At 39.4% G+C, this 27,212-nt stretch overlaps 1 protein-coding gene and 2 long non-coding RNA genes across 4 annotated transcripts; 1 reads left to right on the top strand and 2 right to left on the bottom strand.

Annotated features, from left to right (window-relative positions):
- Positions 1 to 525: 525 nt before the first annotated feature.
- On the bottom strand, positions 526 to 2,566 carry LOC146713656 (uncharacterized). Its single transcript, XR_014918250.1, has 3 exons — positions 2,482 to 2,566; positions 2,260 to 2,331; positions 526 to 2,148 (listed from the first exon to the last, which is right to left on the bottom strand). It is a non-coding gene; the product is annotated as an uncharacterized LOC146713656 (long non-coding RNA).
- Positions 2,567 to 9,906: 7,340 nt separating this feature from the next.
- LOC146713657 (uncharacterized) lies at positions 9,907 to 15,384 on the bottom strand. Of its 2 annotated transcripts, XM_085449551.1 has the most exons (6): positions 15,255 to 15,384; positions 13,472 to 13,598; positions 11,816 to 12,175; positions 11,631 to 11,708; positions 11,425 to 11,534; positions 9,907 to 11,351 (listed from the first exon to the last, which is right to left on the bottom strand). In XM_085449551.1, the coding sequence occupies exons 2-6, from the start codon at positions 13,527 to 13,529 to the stop codon at positions 11,301 to 11,303; spliced, it is 657 nt and encodes a 218-aa protein (XP_085305677.1). In that variant the 5' UTR covers positions 13,530 to 13,598; positions 15,255 to 15,384; the 3' UTR covers positions 9,907 to 11,300. The 2 variants fall into 2 exon arrangements, with proteins under 2 accessions (XP_085305677.1, XP_085305683.1); XM_085449557.1 differs by lacking the exon at positions 15,255 to 15,384 and having other exon boundaries at positions 9,907 to 11,348; positions 13,472 to 13,532.
- A 3,525-nt stretch (positions 15,385 to 18,909) lies between these two features.
- Positions 18,910 to 25,610, top strand: LOC146713658 (uncharacterized). Its single transcript, XR_014919286.1, has 4 exons — positions 18,910 to 18,970; positions 20,722 to 20,754; positions 24,889 to 25,048; positions 25,268 to 25,610. It is a non-coding gene; the product is annotated as an uncharacterized LOC146713658 (long non-coding RNA).
- The last annotated feature ends 1,602 nt before the right edge of the window (positions 25,611 to 27,212 follow it).

The following is a 27,212-nucleotide window of genomic DNA, read 5'->3' on the forward strand; positions in this document are numbered from 1 at the left end:
TGTGGCTACAACTGTAGCTTGCCTCCACCAGTGTGTGAATGTGAGAGTGAATGAATAGTGGAATTATATAGTGCTATCGAATTGAAAAGTGATATATAAATGCAATCCATTATTATTATATGGGTGTAGAGCGGAATCATGTCAACAGTTCAACAAATTTTGGCTACATCTGAAACCATTAGGTCAACTTAATGATTTATTAGTGAAGGTTTAACCAAAAGCCTCATAACTTCTTTAATCATGTCTGCAAATCTAATCACAGGGATGCAGGGCTCCTTCAAACAATAGCCACACATCATACTGATGTTTATTTAGTTTATTTCTCTCTCTCATCTTCTTCAGAGACTGTGGAAACAGAAGAAAAAACTTCTGTTCAGACCCAAATTGCCATGGTTGTCCTCTCAGCTAAACTATGGTCATGTGACCATTAGAAACTCTACCTTAGACAAACTTTACAGCACTTTACACCTGTAACAAAACCCTTATTTTGCCACATATTTTAGACAAGTTTTAATTAATTATACCTTTTTTTATTATCTTATCCAATAAATCTTAACATTTTCCAACAAATAAATGAGCTAATTTAAACATGAATCTATCACAGAAACATAAAAAAACAAACACCTTTATTTAACTGTCTCAGGGACAGTCACACTGTCCATTTACTGTAATCAACAGTAGACCGTCAGAGGTTGAGGATTAGTACATATATATTGTTATGTTAACTCAGCTCTGTAGAGTATCTTGCAGCATCTTAGACCAGTTCTAACTTGTGAACAATGCACAGAATGATGGTTAGATTAGAGTTGAGTTTTTACACAACAGTGTCTCTGCTCCTCTCGATCAGCTGTAAGGCCAACAAAGAGACTTCAGAGACGCCTTCATAGCCACGGGATGTTGCAGACAGCAGCTCCAGTGTTGAGTTGCAGTTTAACAAGTAGAAAGAAGCAGGACAGCTCACCTTTGTAGGGAATACTGAAGTCAACAATCAGGCGAGTGTTTGATACAGTATGAATATTTCTGGATTTTATTATTGTTATTTAATCCTTATTTTATTATTTTATCTCCTAATACTCTGGTTCATTTTTCGAGAAAAACAAAAAACCAAACATACTATCACATGACATCATGTCCTGTTTTACATGAAAACATAACAGCTTCATGATGATTTAAATATATTTTTTATATCAAATGTGAAAATGTGAAAAAAAACATTCAGTTATAATTTATATAGAGAGAGATTTTAAACTCTATCCTCACTGCTGTATCATAACAAATCCTTATAACTACCATAATGATCAGTATTAACTAAGCATTAACAGTTAAAACACAAAACAAAAATGGCTGCTCAGGTGGATCTTATGAGCTCAGCTTTCATTTCAGTCTTACTGCCCACTCGAAGTGTTTCTAACCACAAATCAGATTTTTTTTATTTTATTTTATTATTTTTATTTTATTTATTTCAGCCTGTAAACATCCACAGCAAACATCCACTCCCACTGAGATCTGCTACATGATAAATGTGAGAGAAACTAAACACTGGTGACATTTTAACGGTGTCCCTCCTGCAGATGGAGCTCAACATCAACTAATAACACAGATGTTACTGTAAACATTTATCAGCTCAGTTTGGAAACACAGAGACTCTGAAACTGTTTCAGGATTGTGCTGCTGGAGAAACAAAGCAAAACTCTTCACTGTGGACATGAAAAATGGAAACTACTGTTTATGGTTTGATCAGGATTTTCACTTCCACTTATGTGAACTGAGGGAGTTCACTGTTTCCTCTTACATGCATGACTGCTGAGGTCTTTAGTTAAAGGAAGTTAAAGTGTCTCTACTCGTTGTCACGGGAAACTTGCTATGCTTTTTTAAACTAAAGAAATAAATCCTTTATAAATTACATGTGAACATTAAAAAAGTCACACTGGAAATATTCAACAAATGAAACTGAATCAATACTTAAAACCTACTCATCGGTTAATTATAGTTATTTAACAAATAACCTTTAACAAAATCCAAGTTGAGAATAAAATTCCACAGAGAAACAGAGTGAAACCAGTCCATGATGACTGCTCAGATGATGGACGAGAGCGAGCCCACAGTCTGAAGCCTGAAGTCAGTACACGTCTCCTCTTCACAATCAGCCTGCAGACAGTTAATCACTCCATGAAATCTCAACACACAGATGTAAACCTCAAATTTCTAGAAATATTTTGTTAAACAGAATTAAGTTGCTCCTAAAAGTGCAGAACTTGCCTGAGAAACATCAGGCAACAGTTTTCAGCTCCTTTTAGCTCCGTTTAAGTGATTCGCTGACAGCTGTCGTCACTGACACATCAAACAGCAAAGAAGAAATGTTCACAGTGAATTTAATTAATTTACCAACATGTGATTAAATCTAGTTGATCAGCTGTGATAGTCTATAATCTACACAGCTGCTAATGTGACTGAGAGTGATTCTAAATAAAAGCTGTTTACCTTGAAAGCAGAAGAGCGAGTTTAAGGACACGACACAGATCAGTACAAGAACATAATGACTGTAGGACGGAGCTTTGGCTCTGGTACCAACCTGCAGTTTGTTGTTGAACTGCTCCACCCACATTACTGCAACTGAGATTTTGGTGGTTTGAATGTGAGACTGAGTGGAGTCTACATTTCTTCAGTCCTGAGAAATGTGATAGTTTAGTTTTCACTGCTTGTTAAGTTATCAAGAGTTATGCTTGTTAGTTTGTGTTGATAAAAACAGATTCTTGGTGTGAATGTCTGAATATAAAACATATTGATCTTAGACTTTGAATGATTCATCTTTGATAATGTTTTTTTTTTTATTATTATTGTCTCTGAAAACCAGAACATGTTTGATTCAATTTAAAAAGTGTGTCAGTCTGCTGAGTCAGTGAAGCAGAAGTGGTTTTTCTGACAAACATCATCCTCAAAAAACTGTAGTTAGACTGCAGTAATAATCTCCTCCTGCCTGCAGTGATGGTCAATGTTAGGCTGTCATCATGTCTGAATTTTAGGAAAATTCACTTATTTAAACCATATAAGCAAAAACCCAAACACTGAAAAAACACAGAGAACAGAAACAGCACTGAGACTCAAGTCAGAGTTACACTTCCTCAGTCATCTTCCTGTTTTCTGGTTTCACTTAACCTGACATCAGTAATGATGATGAGAAGTGGCATTAAGCTGGTCACTGATGTCAGTGTAGCTGCAAACACATTTACATGAAGGAGGCAGTATCTGGCAGCAACTGACCAATCACAGACAAGAACATTAAAGTTGACTGTGTGGTGGACCACTGGAGGGCTCCACTCACACCCAGTTCTCAGGAAGTGTTGTTGCTGTGTTTTGGAGGGAAAGTGTTCAGTTGTGTGGTGAGTAATAATAAACGAGCAGTGTTAATCGAGAGCTCTCGTGTCGTCCTTGTTTACCTCCACATTGGTGACCCCTGACTCGAACATGCTGCAGTCCGATGGTGGCACCGACCCTGCTCTGGATGCATCAGCAGCCGCCAGCCCTCTGCCTCCGGCTGCAGCTACGTTTGCTGTGGCGCTCGAGCTGCCGGACTTTTGGCTTCACGATCCCCCGTCGTGGTTCGTGCACGTGGAGGCTCAGTTCGCCCTTCGTGGCATCTCGGCTGACGACACGAAATATCACCATGTGGTGGCTTCTCTCGACCCGCTAGCCACCCGTCGTGCGTTGACTCTCCTCCGGGACCCACCCACCCGAGGGAAGTACGCCGCCCTTAAGGAGCTGCTTCTTCGGCGCTATGCCCTCTCCGACGCAGAGCAAGCCGAGAAGCTCCTCTCCCTCTCAGGCCTGGGTGGTGGTACGGCTCTCGAACTGATGGAGCCCATGCTATCCTTTCTCGGACCGGACGACGGGGGATTCCTCTTCGCCCACATCTTCCTCCGACAGCTGCTGGCGGCCGTGAGAGCCGGCCTCGCCAACTCTCCGCTCCTGGGCACGAAGGATTATCACTCCCTGGTTGAGGACGCGGATTGTATTCTCCTGGCTACCCGCACTTTCCACGATCACGACCTAGTTCCAGCCTCGCCGGCGGCGCCTTCCACTTCCCCGCTGACCTGCCACGACGTACCCAATCCTTCGCTGACGGCAAAGATTGCGGCACAGCGACACCATGGACGGGACCTCTGTTTCTACCATCAGCGTTTTGGCACCGGAGCGCGCCGCTGCCTGCCACCTTGTACTTTTCCGCTTTTCCGACCCTGGGACATGGACCCTGCCAGCGCGCTGTAGCGGCCGCGACCGCTGGCGACAAAGAAAACTGCTCTTCATAGAAGGTTCGCGCTCTGGGAGACGTTTCCTGGTCGACTCCGGCTCCCAGAAGAGCCTCCTTCCCCCGTCCGGAGCCGACAGTTTAGCAGCGGGCTGCGGACCGGCTAATGGCTCTCCCATCGCAATGTTCGGGGAAAGGTTCGTGACTGTTTGTTTTCATGGTCGGGATTTCCAATGGACCTTTGTTGTTGCCGCTAGCTCTGTACCTATTTTGGGCACCGATTTTCTTTGTGCCCACGGACTGCTGGTCGATGTCGCTAACAGACGCTTAATCGATGCACTGTCTTTTTCTTCAATACCCTGTTTCAGTCGCGCCATCGAGTTTGCCGCAATGGAGCGCCTTGGCATAGTGCCTGGGCTTCTCCGCTACACATGGTGCCCAAGTCAGACAGTTGGTGGCGGCCGTGTGGGGATTTTCGCCGTTTGAATAATGTCACGGAGAACGACCGTTACCCCATTCCCCACATCCAGGATTTTTCCGCCCACCTCGCCGGCACCTCGATATTTTCTAAAATTGACTTGGTGCGGGGGTATCACCAGGTTCCCGTGCGCGCCGAAGACGTCCCCAAAACTGCCGTTATTACCCCTTTCGGCCTGTTTGAATTTTTGCGCATGCCGTTCGGCTTGAAAGGTGCCGCCCAGACTTTTCAGCGGTTGATGGACTCTGTTTTGCGCGGGCTGCCTTTCGTCATCGTGTACCTTGACGATATATTGGTGGCCAGCTGCTCTGAGAGTCAGCACGCGTCCCATCTGCATCAGGTTTTCCAGCGCTTGGCGGCACACGGCCTGATCGTCAACCCCTCCAAGTGCCAGTTCGGCTTGCCGGTTCTGGATTTCTTGGGCCACCGCATTTCCGCTGATGGTGTGGTTCCGTTGCCAGACAAGGTCCGGGCCGTTTCGGCTTTTCCGCGTCCTGCGTCCATTAAAGCGCCACAGGAGTTCTTGGGGATGGTCAATTTCTACAACCGCTTTCTCCCCAGAGCTGCGCACCTTTTGCAGCCTCTCTATGCTGACTTGAAGGGTAAAACAGCTAAGGACCCGATTGATTGGCTCCCTGAACGCATCCAGGCATTTTCTGGGGCCAAGACCGCGCTGGCAAACGCCGCCCTGCTGGCCCACCCGTTTCTGTCGGTGGAGATTGCGTTGACCTCCGACGCATAGGATGTGACAGTGGGCGCAGTATTAGAACAGCGGGTCTCCAGTGTCTGGCAAACGCTCGCTTTTTTTGCATAAAAAACGCTTGCAGGAACAAAAACATAATATTCCAGAAACCCGCTTTGCCGATCCGATCAGCTGTTCGTAACACTTCCAATATTGAAAAAGACGTCAACGCGAACTATCGTATGTCCGCCATTTCCTGCCCGAAACCAGAAGTGATGTAATTTTCTCGGAAAATGTAGTTTTTACTTGTAGGCCTTAAAAACCTATACTGGTGTTTTTATAAGTCATGCTTGACTTTTCTGAATAGTTGCTGGGATGCTTAGAACTCGAATTGCACTGCTGGAAATAGTTTATTTTGATGCACCTGCTGTTTTCTTTGCAAATTTGCATCATAGGATTGTTTTTTTGTTTTTCCTGCAGTATATAAAAATTGCTGTATCTCCAAAATAAAACTATGAAGACACTCAAAATAAATTTCCTGTTGTTTTAAACTATTTTTTTGCAACTTTTTTGTATTTAAAGTTTTGAGGGATAAGCCTCTTAAATTTTTCGAAGTAGAAATATATGTAAAAAAAACAAAAACTATTTAAAAAATTTTTTGTAGTTTATTGCACTTTTTTGCAATTAATGTAGTTACTATGGACTTAATGCATGCATATTATTAAAATATGGGCTATAACAGTTGTATTGATGTATAGCAACTTGAAATGCTCCCACAAATGGCACTACAACATGTAAAAAAATAATATAAGCTCTGGCGGACTTGTTTCTTTGGTAGGTCTTAAAGGGTTAAATAAATATCGTCAAATAATCGAGATCTCAAGTTCAGTGAAAATAATCGTGATTATCATTTTTGCTATAATTGAGCAGCCCTATTGCTGTGTTTTGGAGGGAAAGTGTTCAGTTGTGTGGTGATGAGTAATAAACGAGCAGTGTTAATCGAGAGCTCTCGTGTCGTCTGTGTTTACCTCCACAACAGCAGTGAGACAAAGTACATAAAACTGTAAAACTATAACAATATAAAGAGTTTACAAACACAACACAGACTGACAGTAACAGATTGAGAGGAAAAGCTCTGCACAGTCAGCAGGTTAGTAGTAAACATGCTGTATGACTGTGTGAGGGTCAGTGAGACTGGAAAAGAGTTTGTGTTCATCAGGAATGAAAATGTTACAGCAGCACATGTTTCATCTTGTTGATGTAGATGATCGAGGCCGCTGCTTTCTGTGTCATTTACTGAAACAATTTTAAAGTTAAATGTCATCACTCTTTATCTCTCTGCAGGACCTTCTTGCTTTGATGCACTTACTAACCACTGAGTCACTAATATTATTAAATCTATTCCCTTTTTTTTTTTTGACACAGCAAATATGATTGCATTGGAGAAAAGCTGTATTTGACATAAAACAAAAGCTTTGGTGGAGGAAACTCCTCAAAGGTGTTTTACTGCTGGTGAAAAATGCTGGATGTTTATGTCCTGTGCAAATTATAATTAAAGAAAATGTAAATAATAAATAACAAAAAATAAATAAATAAACTGCACAAAAACCTGCATTTCAGGATGGCTGTCTCTATATTTGCTGCTACAAATTTCAACATGTTTTTCTTGAATAGAAATTCTTCTGAGCCATGAGAAACTGTGCTCAGCATTTCATTTCACTTGGGTTTCAGAACCTGAACCATTTGGTTAATAATACCACTACTAATGATAAAAGTAATAAAAATGGAATGTGGAAGAAGGTCCCATAATCAAAGACACCCAGCCACCTCCACCTAAGACTTCTAAAAAAAAAAAAAAGAAAAGAAGAAAAAAAGAAAAGAAAAGTTATTAATATTTCCAAAACATGAAAACACTCCCTCTGTAGTTAAGCCAACTGCAGAAACACCCCCACTCCCCCCAAAAAGATTGAAGCAGACCTTTTTCTCCCTTGAGTGTTTTACTTCTAATACAATTTCTCTCCAAATGCCATCATTATGTTTGCTGTCAAGAAAAATGGACTTGATTTAATAAAACCATGGTGACATCCAGTGATTGACACATTTCTGTCTTAAGATGTGACTCAAAGTTACACAAAAAGACAAACTCCTTCTATAGTGTGACCCAGAGAGCAATGAGGATGCTGCTGTAAAGCTAACAGCAGCCCACCCAGGTCCAGACTTCCTGTAATGCACAGTAAGAATGTTAATGTGGCAGCACGAGGTGGTGGAGAGTAATAAGGAAAAGAGCAAAGAACCAATGATGTCACACTCACACATTAAAATGGCGGTGGGACAATTAGGAGCTCAAAACTTTTACAATTCAATGAAAACCTGACAGTGTCACCCTGGGAATTTCAACCACAGAATACTGAGTTGAGACGATGTTAATTATGAAGAAGGCGCACAGGTCAGTTATACTTGAGACAGACGTGGTTCAGTGTAAAATAAACATTTTGACAGCTGTTTAAAATACGAAATAAGTGAACCAATGAATTGATTGTACATGCACAATTCCGAGCTGTGGATTACCAGATGAGAAGGTCCAGAAAGATCACCAACTCATACATGCAGCTCATCTTCACACACTCAAACCAAGAGTGCATAAATAAGCACTGCGCACAGATGGTCCCACCACCAAGGCACACAGTTGCCTCCACTTTTGGCCTTCAGCTTCTGAATAAAAGAAACACAAGTTGTTAAAGTAATTAAACTCCAAAACAAATGCATCCTCTGTGGTTAACTGTACTGCAGAAACACACTGGTAATCTGCAGCTAGAAAAAGGGCCTCCTTCAGTCTTCAGTGGTGTCACACAAAAGAGAATCTACAAATCAAAACATTCAGAAAGCAAATGAACAAACAAAAAAAAAAAAATCCTTCAGTTTAGAGCAGATAGCTTCACTGAATCTAACTTAATAATTCAATACATTAACAGGCTTCCATATATTGCATGTAAGGCTCAATTGCTATTCTAAAACTTCCAACTTCCAGTGAGAAGGCCAAACAAAGCAAAAAGCACAAAGAAAAAGGCAAAAGTAAAATGAACACAAGGCAAAGAGGAATATTCTGTAAACGTAGCCCAGAGAAGCAGCGGCGGCCTCGCTATAAAGTTATCAGCTGCTCGCTCAGCCCCGACTTCCTGCAATGTATCATACAATTAGCATTTATAGCAAAAATACAATAATGGATGTAAGGCTAAGATCGTAACAAATCAAAGTTACATGCTGAACAAACAGCGTCACCAAATTTGCAAACACACTTGTTTACTACCAAGTAAAATAATAAAGGTACGGCACAAAATAAAAATATGTCAGGAGTCGATGGAAGGCTTCAGGGAAATAATCTGGAAATGATCTTTACAAAACATGAGTGGCACCAATCAACAAAAGTGTAGCCAATTCAGGCTGAGGCAGCAGCTACATGTAGGCAAGTCCTACCAGTGACAGCTGGGACGTCAGGTGACCGAAGAGCTGGATGCGCACGGCAACAGGTGAGTGAGTCAGGGATGCTCAGATATCTAATGTGATTGGCTACTAACAGTGACAGTGGCTAATAATGTAATATGGAAATACAGTACTCATTGTGCTACATGAATATGAAATAAGACTGTAACAGAAGTAATGCTAATATCTCAACAAGTCAGAGTTACACTCTGATCAAACTGTGATGCCCAAGTCTAGAAAAAAGCAGCAAATAGGTTTCTGCAGCTCCAGCTGTAAACAAACCTAATACAGATCCATCCTGTATTATCCTGAAGCTGTGGAGCCGAGTGAATTCTGCATCGTTAAGAAGATTTGTTTTAATGTTTATGAATGCAAACTCAAGACTGTCAAAATCAAATCTCTGTCACTGATCTCCAAACTTTAGATCCTGAAGACTCGACTCTAAAAAAGAGAGAAGAGTCATTTTCTCTGTATTTTTTTCTTTTTGAATTAGTTTGTCTGGTAATTTATTTTCCTCATGAGCAACAGATAAAAGGAGCATTTGATACAACATGACCTTCAGTTGGTAACGATGGTCCCATCAGAGTAAAGAGCATGAGGACAGGCCTGCTTTACGGTAGGCTTAACTTGTGATTGACAGGGGACTGCTGTATCTGTTGATGGTGATGGACAAAACGCTCATTCAAAACACTTTAAAAGGAAGTTGATCACTGTAGCTCAGGGGTGTCGAACTCCAGGCCTCGAGGGCTGTAGCTACTTTTAAAGTCTGTTTGTCGCCCCCTACAGGCCTGCAGGACATTAACAATAACTCCCACTGACTGCAGCAGTCACAGAGGCTGCAGAGACGTGTTTGTACGTAGGAAGCGTAGACTCACACTCATGTGTGGAACAAATCAGTGACAACGTTTACTGCTTTAAAACAGAAATCAGAAGGTGGCCTCTAGTGTCCAGCTCTGGTATTGCACTGAAAAGATGAGTCAGAATTAAGGTGAACATCAACATTTCATCTCCAGTAAAACAAGTGAAGCTTTTATCATCTCTCATTTAATTTTACAATTTCTTACATCTTCTATCTTACATTCGGTAGTAAAAGACATCTCTACTTAATTACAGTGACACATAATGAACATGGAGCATTAAAGTTCCTGTTTGTCTGTTCAGCAACACAGTGAAGACACTGTAAATGTAAAACTTTAAGACTTAAAAACGATCCAAAGATTTAATAAAAATTAACAAATAAAACCGTTGGACACTTTTACACTCGCAACTCTCAGCACTAAACTGAAAACATGATCACAAATCAGACTAAACTTTACAGACTGAACATCGAGTCCTGACCAGCAGGAAGTTTAACATTAAATTTAATGAATTATTTGTAGCTTTAAAAATCCAGAGATGTAAAATGTAAATCACATTGTTTTGGATGTTTATAAAGTGCAGCAGATGATTAACGAAGGGTGTTTAAAGTAATCAGCTTATAGCTCAGGTTCTCTCAGACAGTAAAGATGAAAGAAAGAAAACAAAAAACAATCAGAGCTCATCAGCTGTGGTAACAAAGTCTGCTTTCATACAGTGAGGTCAGTAAAACAAAGGAGTTCTCCTTATGAGCTCCATAAATTCTCTTTCTACTACTTTAAAACTTGTTGGTGCTTTTCCAGTCTTCTGTGTCACCAATACAATTTTCAGGTGACTCCCCCCGAACTTTCCACATGAACTGTGCTGGAAATATTCACTTCCATCTGTAATGAATGCAAATGGAATGGAAAAGACTGCTTGTTTGGGAATGATCTATGTCAGCCCAGCACAGTGATGATCAGGGAGGATTTTAACCCTTTAATTAGTCCCTCAGAGACACTTTGAGGTCTCACTGAAAGGTTTAAGTTCACCTTTAACAAACAAACAAACAAACAAACAAACAAACAAACAAACAAACAAACAAACAACCAGTAAGTAAATTCATTAAACACGCTGACAGTGAGGCAGAGGAGTGTTTCTTCTCCAGGCTGAACTTCACAGTTTTGTATTGAAGGAGGAAATCCATCAGTTTCACTGCTTGATGTTTCCAAGCAGATCCTCCAGAGTCTGACAGCAGCAACTCTGACTGAAGACGTCTGTAAGAAATATTTCCTGTTTACATCCTCTGATCTTCCACTCTGGGTTTTCTTGTACGTCACTTTATTTGTCTGAAAATGAGCTCGATAAATAAGCTGGATGAGGCTCGAGTCTTCAGCTGGGGTCAAAGTTCAAGTCAATCTCACATCCTTTTGTAGGAGTGACCTTATGATGATCTCAGTGCTGCTGGGACCGAGTGTCTCCCTGTGGTTGATGGTTTGAATCCAACATAAATGTGAAGATCCAGGAAAGATAAATCTCTCTCAGCTCCATTAACACCAATGCTCCTTTGAGTACAGCAGCTACACTGGTAGTGGTTGTTTTTGTGTCTCGTCATCCTCTGGATGCTTCTGCTGAAAGAAGTAGAATAATGAGTCAGTCTGACGGTGCAAGAAGCAACAACATGTTTGTTTGTTTGTTTCTTACTTTAAGTTTCTGCAAGATGTGGAGAGAGAAATATGCAGCAAAACCAGCGAGAGCCAAAACTAATGTTACGGTGATGACAACAATCACCACAGGGACCCAGGATCGACCTGCTGATGATGAATACAGAAATAAACATAGTCACCACAAATGGACCAAAAAACACTCAAGCAGGAATGATGCAGAGAAAAGTTGGAGCATTTTCTCACCATTTGTTTGAGTCTTTTTCTGAGGAGCTGGATTTTGCAGTGATGTCTCTGTTGTTGAGGTTTTAGCAAAATCTGTATCTGGAAAAAAGAAAAACAAACAAAACAAACAAATAAAAATCTATGAAATTGGCAGTTTTTGTTTTTTTATACACAGTGATCACATGTGTATAAATGAATCCTCTTACCAGAGACGGTGACTCTGCAGCTGTTGTAGCCGCGGCCATAACCTGTGTCCACCTCACACAGGTACAGACCCGAGTCCTCAGTCCTGAGTCTGGACAGCTGGAGTCTGATTCGTCCTTCTCTGAGGGCGTCTTTGTCACTCTGGACTCGTCCGGAAAACTCTTCATCCTGAACCTCTGAGAACTCGACACCATAATAAAGATAATACAGAGTTGAGGGTTTTTGATCAGTTATCAGTCTACAGCGGATCTTCAGTGCTGAGATGGACGTGTCTGGTTTGGTGGTGAACGTCCACTCCAGTGTGATGTTGTGGTTCTCCTCTGCCTGATAGGAGCTCTGTGTCACATCCACTACAAATGATCCTGTTGAGGAGACAGAGAGGAGCAGACACACAACTTTATACAACATCAGAACTGCGAAGCACAACAAACAGTCTTTCTGACAGCCTCCCACACGATAGTTTTTCATGTTCTTCCACATTTTACTCTCGTTTTGACTAATCTCTGATTATTCGAGACCTTGTATGTGATTAGAAGGATTTTCAATTCAAGTCTGGATTTAAAACAGGAGCCAATAAAGAGAAATCAGCATGGGAGAAACATGGTCTCACTTTCTAGTCCTTGTTTTTCAGATGGTACAGCATGGTGGATCAAAATGTGATGTTACTTTTCTTTGTTCATAATTCATCAGTTCGACAAGATCTCCATGAAATACAGCTGAACTCCATGACATAGTCTCCACCCTCCTACAGATGGCTGCAGATACTCATTACTGAGCTCCTCAAACACACTGATCTGAACCAAAGCTGAGACCATTTCTGATGAACTGGCCAGATGAATCTGTCAGATCCTGTGTCAGACCTTTGTTTTGTTTTGATTTTTCCTATTTCTTAAGGACGTGACTTTCAGATACTGTTCATCTGCTGTAGATAGTTTAAGCACACACTGGCCTCCGTGCTGAGATAGCCCCAGTTTTCAGCTGATAGATATTTGGGAATGATCTTGTTTGTGCAAAAACATTTTTATGTCCGTCAACGTGTTTGAGCTTTGGTATTATTTTTATAGGCTCAACCAAAGAAATGGGAACAAACAATTTGTAACAAAGTGTCGAAAGAAACATTTTGAAATCGGTTCTTTGGTAAGTTGTCTGCTTTGTGCTAACACCGCACTGATTTAACCTTTAAGTTCGGTGACTAACTCAGCTTCAACCTGGTCCAGTTAAACTGTGAGCACGACATTGTCATATTAAAAGCTTTTCAACATTCACATCAAACATTCACTCCCACTGAGGTTTGATAAATATGAAAACAAATTATATTGAAGACTGACATTAAGATAACATTTTACTTCTTGAGATAAAAACATGATAAAACATATATTCAGCAAGTCAGTATTTCACAACTGAACTTGCATGTTAAGCAGAGAGAAATGTGAAATTGTCTTTGTTTGCTGATTTCTGCTTCTTCTGAAACTGCAGCGTTTTAACGTGATGGTCTTGGCAGACCTGCTATAATTGGACACCTCCATTTCTAAATCATAAATAAAAATATATAACATGCAAAGAATGGCTCAAGGCCTGCAGGTGACTTTAGCATTAGTTAAATATTGTTGGCTAAAATGGTCTAAAAGTAGAGTCTGTAATAGAAACACATTATTTACCTTTAACTGAACTCAGGTAGATGATCAGAGTCCACAGTGAGGCCATGAGGAAAGGCATGAAATCCACACTGACATCTTATTCACAGTCTGTGGGGATCCAGAGCTTCTTCCTCATTACACACAGAGACTGAAGACACAATGAATTCTGTTAAATCTCAACACAGACGGGCCAATCATGTCTTCAGAAGACATTACAATTTCTTTATATAATGATATTTGGCCTTTATTAAAAATAAAACTACAGGCGTTAAACGTCACAGGAGAAATGCTGCTCATGGTGAGTGCAAACCTTTTACAGTCATTTCCCCCATAACCCTGTAACAGGACAGTTATTTAAAGACAGCTGGGCATTAATGGGAATCTTCTGTGGAAATGAGAGAACCAACAGAGAACCTTTCAAACCAAATCTTTTACCTTCAGCTTTTTAATAAGACAGACATACAGACAGACAGAGATACGTGTGTGTTGATAGCCGATGTCTCTCTTGGTTCTATTACACTTGCAGTCATTCTTTGACCCTGTTGCAGATCTGGACCTGGTGTCAACAATCACTTTGTGCTATTTTTGACGTTCACCCTGTTGGTTTGTTTCTGAAATGTTCACAGCATGACTTCCTGCTTTTTTTTTCATGCAGCGATGGACTGATATAGATTCTGAATATGTGGCCTTGGCAGAATTTGGTAATAAAGCAATAAAAAAGTATTTACTGTTAGTGCAGATATTTGTTTTTTGTTTGAAATAAAAATTCTACTAGTATTTGTAGTATGTTATATGAAAATATTTGAGGAAGCTTGTTTGCCACCTTTTTGTGCACACACACTGATGATCATGTAGTCGCAGCTCCCACTGCTTCAACTAATAATATATAATTCTGTGGAAATACTATCAGTGTTTTTAAGACCAAATTATTAGAGAATCTGTTAATACAGTCAGGGAAAAATATTTGAGCCCATGGTGATTTTGTAAGTTGTAAGTAACTTTTTTGAAATGACTTTTTCTGAATTGTTTTCTTTTTTTGTTGCTGTTCTGTCTCTCACTGTTCAAATAAACCTACCACTGAAATCATAATCATTTCTGTGTTAGTGGCCGATCTTCCAAAATCAGTGGGGGTTTAAATAATTTGTTCCCTACTGTAAAAATCTATAGCATCAGTAGATACTGTAGAAATCTGAGTAGTTTCATGTAAAAAACACAGTAAAACTGTTAAATAAATTACAGTGAGGTTGCTGTAAGTTTTACAGTAACGCGCTGACGAATCCTGCTGCAAGGTTTTTACTAGAGTTTAGGGTTTTTTCTTACAGTGCTCAACACTGTAAGAAATGAACCAGGTGATGATACCTGTTAACAATGCTGTTGTCATTATTCTCACACACTTCGATGAGGATTGCAGCCACAACTACAGGATACACTTTATATTATCGGCACGCAGCGTGGATGCCCACTCGTGCCATGCTGTCAGTGTGTCAGTCTAACCAGGTTAAGAGGCAACACACTTGCAGATAAATTTATTCTAATTAGATTTCAGCTGAAAAGTTTCGGTTTTGTTTACAAGTTTTTGGATTTAATGCTCATTAAAATGTTTTTACATTTAGTATTTTGATGATGTATTCAGATCAGAGATCCGGGCACAGTCCTCCAACCAGGTAAGATGCTATTAAAAGGTAAAGGTTTCGATAATAGTGCATTTATTTGGTATCCGATCGATGTCAGATTTTTACGGCATTTAAGAGTCAAAGTTTTAGCCTTAAGCTGAGCTTAGAGTTGAAGTAAAACGTCGGTTTACCTTGAACAGGTGTGATTAAGACGAAGGCAGATCACAGGATTAAAGTCACGAGTAGAAAGGTGCAAGAAGACTCCTTACAGAGCGAGCTGTACCCGCACATAGTAACAGGTGCAGAGACTGACAGAGCGACTCGGTCTCTTTTCTTCGAAGCGATTGCTGAGCGGCTCTCAGATGGCTCTTTTATACGCGTCACAACGCGCCATGCAACGTGCGTAATACTCTTCAGAAAAACTGTTTGGAAATACTTGTAACCGCAAAAATACCTGCGCTCTTCTTAGTTTTAAATCATTTGCTTCTTGTTTGCCAGTTATGAAGTCCCACAGCTCCAGTTTGAGGCTGTGGGCTCAACATCTAGAAATTCGCTTTGATATCTTTGTAAATGTTTATAATTTTGTTCATTGTTAATGAACATTACACAACAAAATCAAAGTGGTCTCTATGCGCCTTGATCTAATAGTTTACACTATTAGATCTACCACTGAAGGTAGAAAACAATCAGCAGCAAAGCTTGGAAGGTATAAAATTGCGAGAATAAAATACACAATTTTGACAATAAAGTGGCAAATTTATGGCAAATAAATACTTGTGATTTTTAGCTTAGTATCGCCACATTATCATAAAGATCCGGTGTTTATAAAGACGCGTTGAATTGGGTCTGTTCAGAAAACAACCAACTGATTTGGATGACGTGATAACCTTTGCACCAAGAACTATACAACGGAAAGATACCAGGACGTGGTAAGTTATATCTATGTGAATGATTGACGTGAATGTTGAAATCCTGTTAATATAAGAATGTTAAAATGAGCATTCTGCGTGGACCTGAAGATGACGTTGTCATAGTTATTTTTAGAGGATTTTGTTCTATTTTTAGCTTAGAGTTCATTATACTAACAAGTCGCATCAACGCTGGGCCAAAGTTCAGCACGTGGTTAAAGTTTGTAATCCAGCCAGGGTGTAAATATCACTCAGCAGCCAGTCGTAGAGCTGAAGCAGGAAGCATCAACACATAAATCTACTCTATCCCGCTTAAATCACAAGACCACCTCTGACTGAAAAGCTGTAGATTTTTCTTGTTTGCACAAATTAATTCAGATTCACACTAATTCTGTTCACAGAACCAACAAAATGAGGAAGAGGAGGGAGAAAAACAATTAGATTGAATTACAATTGGATGGAAGTCAGGATCAGAATCAGAATCACAAAGACTTTATTTATCCCCAAGGGGCAATTAACATACAACAGAGCAGCATGGCGTTGAAGATAAGGACATGACATAAACAGGCAATAAGAGTGAGATAATAAATACACAGAATATACAGTATATACACAAATTACACAGTTTTAAAATTAAAGTGACTGAAAGGTGAATAAACAACTGTAAGTGAGTAAAGTGTCTGCAGTATAAAAAGACTGTAGTTTATGTTTCTGGTGTGGGGAATGGTCTCGACGACCTTGTAGTTCACCTACGAAAATTACAATAAACCAATAATAAATGGCTATGTGTCTCGATGCATTCTCAATCATCCAGGACACTGCTTGCACGGGGCGGCCACAGAAACGCAAAGCAGGAGATGAAGCATGGCTGAATATGTTTCCAAACCAACTTCATTCTAAGCCAAAAACTAGAAAATATGGTGAAGCATGTCTGCCCTTTGGTTTCACCTGCACAAGTGCCGAGGTACGTCTCCCCTGCAGAATTGGTTTTCGCTGGGCTCTTCAAATCATGGACAAACAGAATCCCACATTCTTGATTTTTAGTTCAAACACTCGTTGTAATGACTAACTACTCCTGACATTTTGGAGATGTTAGCGCTTTATACAGTAAAGTCACAGCGGGATACAACCCAGCCAACATGTATATATGGGCCCCACCTGGTTTTTGCTCGGGCTGGATGGGTACCATGTGGGCATGGTCTCAAACTGGGCTTTTTGTATGGGGCCTACTTGGGTTCTTCACATTAAACCCATATGGGCCATCCCAAGTGAGCACTTTTAGTAGGTCCTAGCTGGGTCAAACATGGGAAACACTTAACTTGGTCCAAAATGGGAAACACATGTTGGACCCACTTGGGTTTTCCACCTGGGATAGAAATGGGCAAACACAGTCATTTAAGGATAGGCTGTAGTTGTGTGCCCCAGGTGGGGCAAAGTTAGGTAATCAATATATGTTTTAGTATCGATGACACAGGTGGGGCCCACCTGGTCGAACTACATGGGTCACACATGGGCAAATGCAAGTCAGACCCTGCATTGAGCATTGAGAACCAATTTCAGCTCCAGAAGTGTGTGCTGAACCACGTCAAAACTTTCTGCAAAGATTCTATTGCCTTTTCAAGGTTTGAGCCAAAGGAATAAATAACTCTCTTTTATAACCTGCAGACGGCACCCATGGGGTACCATTCTCTAACAAATCACCCTAACTTTAACATATTTGGCACAACCTCAGTCTATCACTTTTGCTACCCTTACGTACAGTCAGATGTTCTTTACCCTTCATTTTTGACCCTCTCAGTATTTAGCCTTGGCTGGCAAATGTACTCAAAGTCCACACTGAGACCTCAAGATGTTATGTGTTATCAGACACTACCCAGCTGTCAAGTGAGACTATAGGAACTTTGGTGTTTTTGAACATTCAATGTTACTCAAAACACTCTGCACACTATTCCAAATAACTGGTTACTTTTTAATTTTAGATTTCATTTTAAGTACTTAATGTGAACTTTCAGCACTCTGCATGGTAGGCTGCATGGTGAGGATCAGATAAGATAAAATAAGGACTTCATAATTCTTCTTAGGTAAATTCACTTGTCACAGCAGCAATAATAAGTGATTAAAACGGACACAAGAGTAGAAAAAAAAGAAAAGCAAAAAATACAAATAAAAAACCTAAGATAAAAGTGAATTACACAGACAAAATCCAGATTTGGCATTTGCAAATTAAGGATTACTGGTTGTTCAAACAATTAAGACTATTTACTTGAGCAAACATGCAGTTGAGGATTTTTAGTAGATCAGACACACTCTACTGTATTAGAGAAAAGACAGTTAGCTACATGGAAGATGGAAGTTTTGGTTAATCAGATCCAGTAAAGCTCCTGAAGTATATTACCAATCTGTTAAAATGTTACTCTTCAAACTTGTGCCCTCAAATTATATAACCAGAAATAATTTATATTATCTTTGAACTAGTGGAAAGGAGAGGGAATGGGGTCTTTCAAGCAGTCACACTTCAACTGTGAAACTCCCTTGTCCTTATGGTGTATTGACACTATTGAAACTTTTCAAAAGCAGTCTAATGTTAGAAGAGCTTTTAGGTAAACTGTTATTCTTCTTCTTATCATTATGATATTTTTATTAATTATATTTTTATTATGATGTTGATTTGGGTGACAATTTTTGATAAATATTATATATTAATTTTTTAAACATATTAACCATCCCTATGCTTAAACTTTTAAAAACAAAATTGTTCTTTTAAACTTGTGCATTGTTTGACTTTTAAAATTTTTGTATCAGGTGTAAAACGACTTTTTAAATAAAGTTGTTTTTAACGTGAGCAGCTCCTATTGGCTCGTTTAAAAAGAGGGAGGAGCAGATTGCACCGCCTAGCGTCTAGTCTTCGCGGTCTTTCGTCTGTTGCGGCCTTTTCTCTCCCTGGTGTTTGAGAACATGGAGGACAAAAGGATACCAAAGAATCGAAAACTATGACAAAGGTAAATACTTAAAGTTTGATACGTTTTCATCAATGGTTATTTTAGTAACTTTCTATAGTCGTCCTAAACGGTATAAGGGGGAGAAGCATAACATCTTTAGTTAGCAGGTAGAACTGGGTTAATTTACTGCATTGTCTTTGGCAAACATAATTTAAAGTTAATTACAAAACTCTTACTGCCTATGTCTGTGAAGGTTCTCAGTTATCCAGGTCATCGTAGTCAAAGGAGCTCTTTGCAAGCTCCTTTGACTCTTGCTGCCTATATTCTACTCAATAAAGTTCATCTTATCTTATTCTGTTTTCATTGCACCATTCTCTCTATACAGTTTTTGAATTTACACACTATAACGTACACGGCAGTTTTTTTTCTGTGCTTCTGCAACCGTTTCTTAGGTTTTCCTATAAGGTTTTTGTAATTAATTTAAAAAATGTATATTATTTTTTGGCTTTAGTGGATTCCCGCTCAGCTAACTCGGCCATTATGCACTACCCAGTAAACAAGATGGCTGAACAGTATTTTAAATGTCTGAACATGAGCTAGTCATACCATGTTACATAATATTCATGTGCAGTGTAGCAAGCTCACCTTATAGGGGTGTAAAACATGAGGCGTATGAGGTGATTGTTTAAATCAGCCTGCAGCTGAAACAGTTTTCTGATCTGAACGTAAACCTACTGGTCACGTTTACGGTAATGTTACCAGATATGCATTGTACTATAGGAAAACGGTGGTGGATCAGTGTGCAAAAAGCCCCCAAAAGAAACACACAGCTTCTTTAGCTCAAACACTGTCTGATCTCTTAGATACTGTGCTGTTCCATCTAGGTATTGGTTACTGAGAAATGTTAGGTCATTAATTAATTAAGAGAGTGCAGCTGTTCAGATCAGATGGTGAAGTAGGAAAATGCAGAACATGAATTACAATTACAAAGCTTAAGTTTAAAACAATTATTATATATTAAGCATTTTTTTTGCTCTTTTTTAAAAATTCTTTTAGCTAATAATGGACTCAATTTTATTATCAACTTCAAAGACCTATTAAACTTTTAAACCATTAAATCCAGGAAATTAGATGCCCGTAAATGTACAAGACCCTCTTTATGGCTTGTATCCCCAAATATTTAATAATCCTTTCTAAAAGTACACAAATTTTGTTCTTTTCAATTAAATAGTGCATGTTTAATGTATTCTTGAGCAGGTAAAAATTCCACTAAATTAGTTTTTGCATATTTTTAAGTATAATCAAATTTTTATAGTTTGCAAGTACTTTTAATTTGGAGATTTTGCCACTTGATTTGAAGTTTGGATAGTGCTTTAGTGTATAGTGGATAGTGTAATTTGTAAATGTTTTGAACTCATCTGGCTTCTTAATAATTTAATAAAAAATTAACAAGCCATGTGATAATTTGAAAACCACTAGGGACCACTTATTACTATGTTACCAATTTTTTACTTAAAGGAATTTAGGATTTATGTCTGTCAAGTCACTTGTTCTGGCATAAGTCACCATTTTGATATATCTTCCTGTGACTTTAAAGTCTGTCAGCTAGTTGGATACATTTTTGCACTGCTAGTGTTTGCTGCTTGAATTAGTCAGTTTATCATATAAACACATGCAGTGCCTTTCAAACTTTTAATTACACTGTTCATTTTATGCATTAGTAAGAGAATCTTTTATATTGAATTATCCTGGGAAAAAACAAATGTTTTTATTTTCTCATGCACTTTCTTTCATTTCCTTATCACGTTTAGATTCTTCAAGATCACAAGCACCATCTTTGACATGTAAGTAACTTTCATATTATTTGTATTACTTATTATTATTATTATTTTTGAAAAGTGATGGTCTTTGGGGCATCCTTTATTTTTTTTTTACTGGTATTCAATGTGTATGTATGTATGTATATGTGTATATATATATATATATATACACACACAGGTGTATATGATCAATTTTAAAATTTAACATTTATTTAAATTTCCATCTTTTATGCTAACAATAATGCCAACAGTGTTCTCTTCACTTGACCCACAACTCTGACAGTTTTGGTCCTCTGCTCTCCTCACAATTGGCTGATTTCCATCTGAGCTGCTACTGTCAACTGCATTAAACTGATTTTACATTGCCTTGTTATTCTAATCTTTATCTGCGTTTTGGACTCCAAACATTCACACCTGCTGTTAGTAACCAGAGCTCACAAGAGTGTAAGGCGTGTTGTTCAATAAAGTGATCGATGTGTTCACTAGCTGATTTAAATAAACCGGTAACTTATTAAATCCATATTTTATAGGAAGTACATTACTGATAAAAGTGGTAATAAACACGGTAACCAATAAAAATTAAAATTTCCTGTTATAAAAAAAAATACTGCTGTGAGCTCGGTTTTCTAACACCAGGTGTGAACATCTACAGTCTTTAAGCGCTGGTAAAGATTTAAAAATAAAAGCATTCAATAACATAACATTAAACACTAAATTAGTTTGATGGTGTTGACTGCAGCAGCTCAATGTTAATCAGCTCATGGTGATGGGAGCAGATGAGCGTTTTTCATCATGGTTGTTAGTGATGTGTTGGTCAAAATGAAACGGCTCTTTGAAGTGAATGACACAAGCATGTGTTTTTTTTTTTTTCTCTCACTCTCTCTCGCACTTTTTCCCCCGCTTCACTCCGCAGCAAGCCTAGTACTTTGTGCTGGGAAGAGGGGGGAGGGGCGGTAGTTACACACGCAGTAGCACAGGAACAGAGCAGGAGGGAGAGAGACAGAAAGAGAGCCAGGGACAACAACGTCACATTAGAAAGGTATAGTGATCATGCACAACTATTTTCAATTGCAGATGATAAAGGACTCAGAAAGTTTATTCATGCAGGCCCATATGACAGAGAATATGCATGTTCTTTTTGTTTTCATATTATAATTTATATTTGTGTTGTGGTTTGCAGTGTTTTGTGTTGTTTCACTTTAAATTTGTTTAAAAGGAAAAAGCTGAAAATTTAAATAGTTAAAAGTTCAAATGTAAATAGTTGTTTTTTGTATTATATGATTTATTTATTACATTTTATGTGGAGAGAATAAATAAAAGTATATTTACGGTGCCCGATAGAGACAAAGCACGTACAAACCCCAAAACACGTAAAAACTCTATAGCATGTACAAAACACAACAGAAGTGCTCCAGGATGCTAGGCACAGTGTTGAGCTTTTGTTACCTAGTGGCTACACAAGCCAGGAAGTACCAACGACCGGATTTGGTGTGTGGTAGTAACAGGTAAATGAACAGTTTTTGGAATTTTTTATGAATATATATGAGTGCTTGTGTATAAATACACAAACAATACACATATGATTTCAATTGTGTAAATTAAGTGATCTAGTAGCTCTGTTTTGGAAGTTCAGTTAATGCTAGAAATGGGTTTTGTAGTTTGTACATGCTTTGTCTCTAGGGGCCACCATATACATTTATATATAAACATATATAAATAAAACCACGTTTCTTTTTTTACGTTAGTAATTCCTTTTGTGCATAATTTTATATTGTTGTTAATAATAAATTAATTAAAGCAACAAAACAACCTGAAGAGCCAGTTGCGAGCCGAAAGAGCCGGCTTTCTAAAAAGAGACGAAAATCCCATCACTAGTTGTGTAATATGCTGGTATTGATATGATCAAAAATGAACTTAGTTGTTTTGTATTCTATAGAAATTGTACATCTAATTATTAACGAGGCTTTCTGCTGATGTTATCAATTAAAAATTTATTGTTTTATTTTTAAGCAACAACTTTTTAGTATGCAATCAGTCCATGCTGTACAGGACAGATTTGTAAACTGTGCATACAAAAATAGACTATTTTACAAAATTGCTCTTTCAACAAATGTAAATCACAGCAGATTTTTTTTGTTGTAGGTGCACTGTCACAACTAGAAATGTGGGGGGAAGTCCTCAAAATTGAAGGCAGAACAGGAAAATACATGGAAATAACAATTTTCCTTTAAGCACATCAGTAAAGGTCGATCCAGATACTTGATAACTGTTGGTATAGGTATGACATGAATTTGAATCTCCATTATCACAGGTTTTAATTGGGAGGCAACATGCAGATATACAGGAGGATTATAAACAGCAATTCCTATTGCATACAACTGTTTTAGAAAATACCAACAACACTGTTAATTTATCACTTGCTGGTCTATAGACTTTACAGTGTGGATGGAGGGAAAATCCATCTGGCTCCACTCTGGCTGAATTGGTGCTACAAACAACTCTGCGCTCGGCTTTCCTGGCTGTGTGTGGATTTAAACTTACACATCCAAATTTTGACCCTATTTTTCTTTCTTTTAGCTGATTGGTCAATTTCATGTCAATCACCAATTAAACAATCCAATCAGAGAACATCTCCAGAAGTTGATTCTGTTCATCTGGACGTAGCATTTTCAGTGGGAGAAAATGCTGCAAGCGCTACGTCCAGATGAAGAGAATCAACTTTTGGAGATTTACTTACCTGGATGATTGAGCATGCATCAAGACAATCAGAGAACAGATAAGTTTGGCTGTTGGAGGGCTGCATTACGGCGCTTCAGGTCATGGAAGAATAAATTCCCTTTTACATACCAGAGCAGCATTTTTCTTCATTAGCTCGAAGTAAAACAGTCTGTGCGTGTCAGAGTTCAGTGGTTTTTGTGTCACAGGGCTTATGTGTAAAAATCTGGCCAGGGACCATCACATTACACTGCTATCATATTTTTCTGTTGCTATCATGTTTCTTTTCTGAGATGTTGTTACTTTTATGACAGATGTAACGAGAAATCTTCCAGAAAGTTAAATTTTTTTATGGTAATGGTAAATGGCCTGCATTTGTATAGCGCTTTTCTAGTCCCTAAGGACCCCAAAGCGCTTCACACTACATTCAGTCATTCACCCATTCACACACACATTCACACACTGGTGATGGCAGCTACATTGTAGCCACAGCCACCCTGGGGCGCACTGACAGAGGCGAGGCTGCCGGACACTGGCGCCACCGGGCCCTCTGACCACCACCACCAGTAGGCAAACATGGGGTTATTATCTTGCCCGAGGATATTTGGCACGCAGCCAGGAGGCAGCCTGGGATCGAACCACCGACCTTCTGATTAGTGGCTGACCTGCTCTGCCACCTGAGCTACAGCCACCCCTTATTCTAATATTCTAATCAAATATTTGATTCTGATAACAGATAAAGATTTTTTTTTAACTTTTGTTCTGCTATTTCATAGTTTATACAAATTTTGGCCAATTCCTATTTATTTTATCCCTTTAGCCCCCAAAAAGTCGCCTGCGACAGGTTTTTCCAAACTTGTCTCGTCAAACCTGAGCTCTGCCAGGGGCCCAACACGCCTGGACTTTTAGAAGAAAGGAGATGTCCGAAAATAAACCACAGGGTCAAATACTTGATTTTGTTCAGTGTTTTAGAGTTATTAATTTGAATTGACTAATTTAAATATTTTAGTCATGTACATTTTGATTGCCTTTAGTAAAAATGGCAAAATTTCAATTTTTTTTCCCCTGTTATTAATCCTTGATTACATTCATATAGTATACAGTAGAGGAAAAAACCTACCAGACCTACCAGTTATCCTGCGTAATATTATTGGGGATAAGGGTTAAGGAACCGCAACCATTATCTTAAGCTTAGGCTGTTGCCCCTCGACCCAATCCGGTACTAAGTATAGAGGCCCAGACTTCGCTCTCTCCAGGCACTTGGCCCAGCTCTTCCGGGGGAATCCCAAGGCATTTCCAGGCCAGCCGAAAAACATAGTCCCTCCAGCATGTCCTGGGTGTTCTGGGTCTCTTCCTGGTGGGACGTGCCCAAAACACGTCACCAGGGAGGCATCCTAACCAGATGCCAGTATCTAATCTGTCCTTTTTGTATGTTCCCCTCAGGTTGCCATGGTAGCAGATACAGGGGAAACAAGTGTAGACGATGCCACAAGAAGGATGATGAAATTCCTCATATCACCTGAGCTGGCTGTGGAGTACAACATGCTTGGCCGACATGGGAAAAAAAAGTTCAGAGATTTGCGTCTTTTTAATGTTGTGTATGGTAAGTTAGTTTCACTTGAGACATTTGAACTTTAGAAAACTAAACTTTTTTAATAAAGTGTTTGAAAGTGTAATTGAGATTGGTTATCATGCAATTTGTATATATTTTTTGAGGCAATAAAGTGAAATAAACATTGTTCTTTGCAAATCATCACCAAATGAAGTAAGCTAAGATTAACTTTACTTTGGCTTGCCCATTTTTCTTCTTCTTCATTTGCAGAGGCACTGAAGAATTATTTAACATCAAAAGTCAACTTCAAGAAGCAGAGAAGGCTCTGTCAAAGTGGTTCACTGGAGCTAAAGACAGAGGAGGACCGAGGGCTGCAAGGGTACAAAATAGACTTACGGCTCTGTAGAAATACAAAACAAGAAACCCTGCTGATTCAAGATAAGCTTTTGAGTTTTCCATCTGACTTTTTCCCCATGTTGCTACAGTTCCAAATATCTAAGGAATTTTGCTGTAGTTTGACATTTCTAGTTTTTAAACGTTTACGCACTTTGGAATACAGTTACGTAAAATCACAGTTGTTGGACAAAATAAATGTGAAAAATGTTGTTTTGTGTACCCTCGTGATTTTTGAAATGGTTTTATTTACAAATTAGATTTTGTTTGCGGTCAGCTTTAATATATTTGGTGTCTTTGTGTCACAGAACCCGTATTAGCCGTCTAAAAAATTGATTTTGTGACTGTTTTACTACATGGGGCCCACTCAGTGCCAGAACTTAGTCAATTCAAACTAGTCAAAGTCAAAAAGTCAAAGTCAAAGTCAACTTTATTTGTCGATTCTGCCACATGTACAGGACATACAGAGAATAGAAATTGCGTTACTCTCAATCCCTAGATAAATAGCAAATGAACATTTAAATATATTTAAATATAAAAGTGATTAAAAATGCAAGTAAAATAATTAAAAAGTAAAAATTTAAATAAATACAATTTTACATATAACAAGAAAGCTATACAATATACAATATAATGGGTAAGTGACATTGAGTGTAAACCAGGCAGAGTAGTGCAAATAGGCAAATAGTGCAAATGGAGATTTAGTAGTGTACGGTAAGAGAAAGTGTAACAACAAAGTCTTGTGAGGTAATGGCAGTCCAATGCTCCACAAAGTGACTGGTAACTGGTGCAGGCCAGTGAGTGAGTCAGAGAGTGTGTGTGTTTGTGTGTGTGTGACAGAGTTCAGTGAGACCGTGGAGGGGAGAGGGGAGAGGGGGCAGAATCGGGAGGGAGTTAAGCTTCCTGACAGCCTGATGGATGAAGCTGTCCTTCAGCCTGCTGGTCCTGGCCTGGAGACTCCGCAGTCTCCTCCCCGACGGCAGCAGCTTGAAGAAGCTTTGCATTGGGTGCGTGGGATCAGCCGCTATGCAAAGGGCTTTTTTAGTGAGACGGGTGCTGTAAATGTCCTGGAGGGAGGGGAGAGAGACACCAATGATCCTCTCTGCAGCTCTCACTATGCGTTGGAGGGTTCTATGACAGGACGCATTGCAGGTTCCAAACCACACAGTGATGCAGCTCGACAGGATGCTCTCGATGGTGCCTCTGTAGAAAGTGTACATGATGGGGGCTGGTGCTCCTGCTCTTCTTAGTTTGCGGAGAAAGAAGAGACGCTGCTGTGATTTCTTGGCCAGTGCTGTGGTGTTGTACGTCCAGGAGAGATCCTCTGTGATGTGCACACCCAAGAACTTGGTGCTGCTCACTCTCTCCACAGACGCTCCGTCAATGGTCAGAGGAGCATGTTGGGTGTACATTCTCCTGAAGTCCACAACAATCTCCTTCGTCTTCTCCACATTCAGAGAGAGATTGTTGTCAGCACACCACGTGGCCAGGCGTCTCACCTCACTTCTGTAGTCGGTCTCATCCCTGTTGCTAATGAGACCCACCACCGTTGTGTCGTCCGCAAACTTGATGAAGAGGTTGGAGCTGTATGATGGAGTGCAGTCATGGGTCAGCAGAGTGAAGAGGAGGGGGCTCAGCACACATCCCTGCGGGGCCCCCGTGTTTAAAATGATGGTGCTGGATGTATTACTGCCAACCCGTACTGCTTGAGGTCTTCCGGTGAGGAAATCCAACAGCCAGTTGCACAGTGAGGTGTTGAGCCCCAGCTGGACCAGTTTTTGAATGAGCTGTTGGGGGATTATGGTGTTGAATGCTGAACTGA

This window comes from Copadichromis virginalis, linkage group LG3, assembly GCF_057382275.1.
Source record: "Copadichromis virginalis isolate Kocher_CV1m ecotype Utaka linkage group LG3, C_Virginalis_male_GT1.1, whole genome shotgun sequence".
In the NCBI taxonomy this organism is placed as follows: domain Eukaryota; kingdom Metazoa; phylum Chordata; class Actinopteri; order Cichliformes; family Cichlidae; genus Copadichromis; species Copadichromis virginalis.

What these genes read in the sequence shown, in the direction of transcription:
- LOC146713657 (XM_085449551.1), bottom strand. Translation starts at nt 13,529, where the DNA reads ATGCCTTTCCTCATGGCCTCACTGTGGACTCTGATCATCTACCTGAGT. An exon ending in CTGCAGAGTCACCGTCTCTG is followed by an intron (nt 11,709 to 11,815) that starts GTAAGAGGATTC and finishes TCTTTTTTCCAG; the next exon opens with ATACAGATTTTGCTAAAACC. An exon ending in GAAAAAGACTCAAACAAATG is followed by an intron (nt 11,535 to 11,630) that starts GTGAGAAAATGC and finishes ATTCATCATCAG; the next exon opens with CAGGTCGATCCTGGGTCCCT.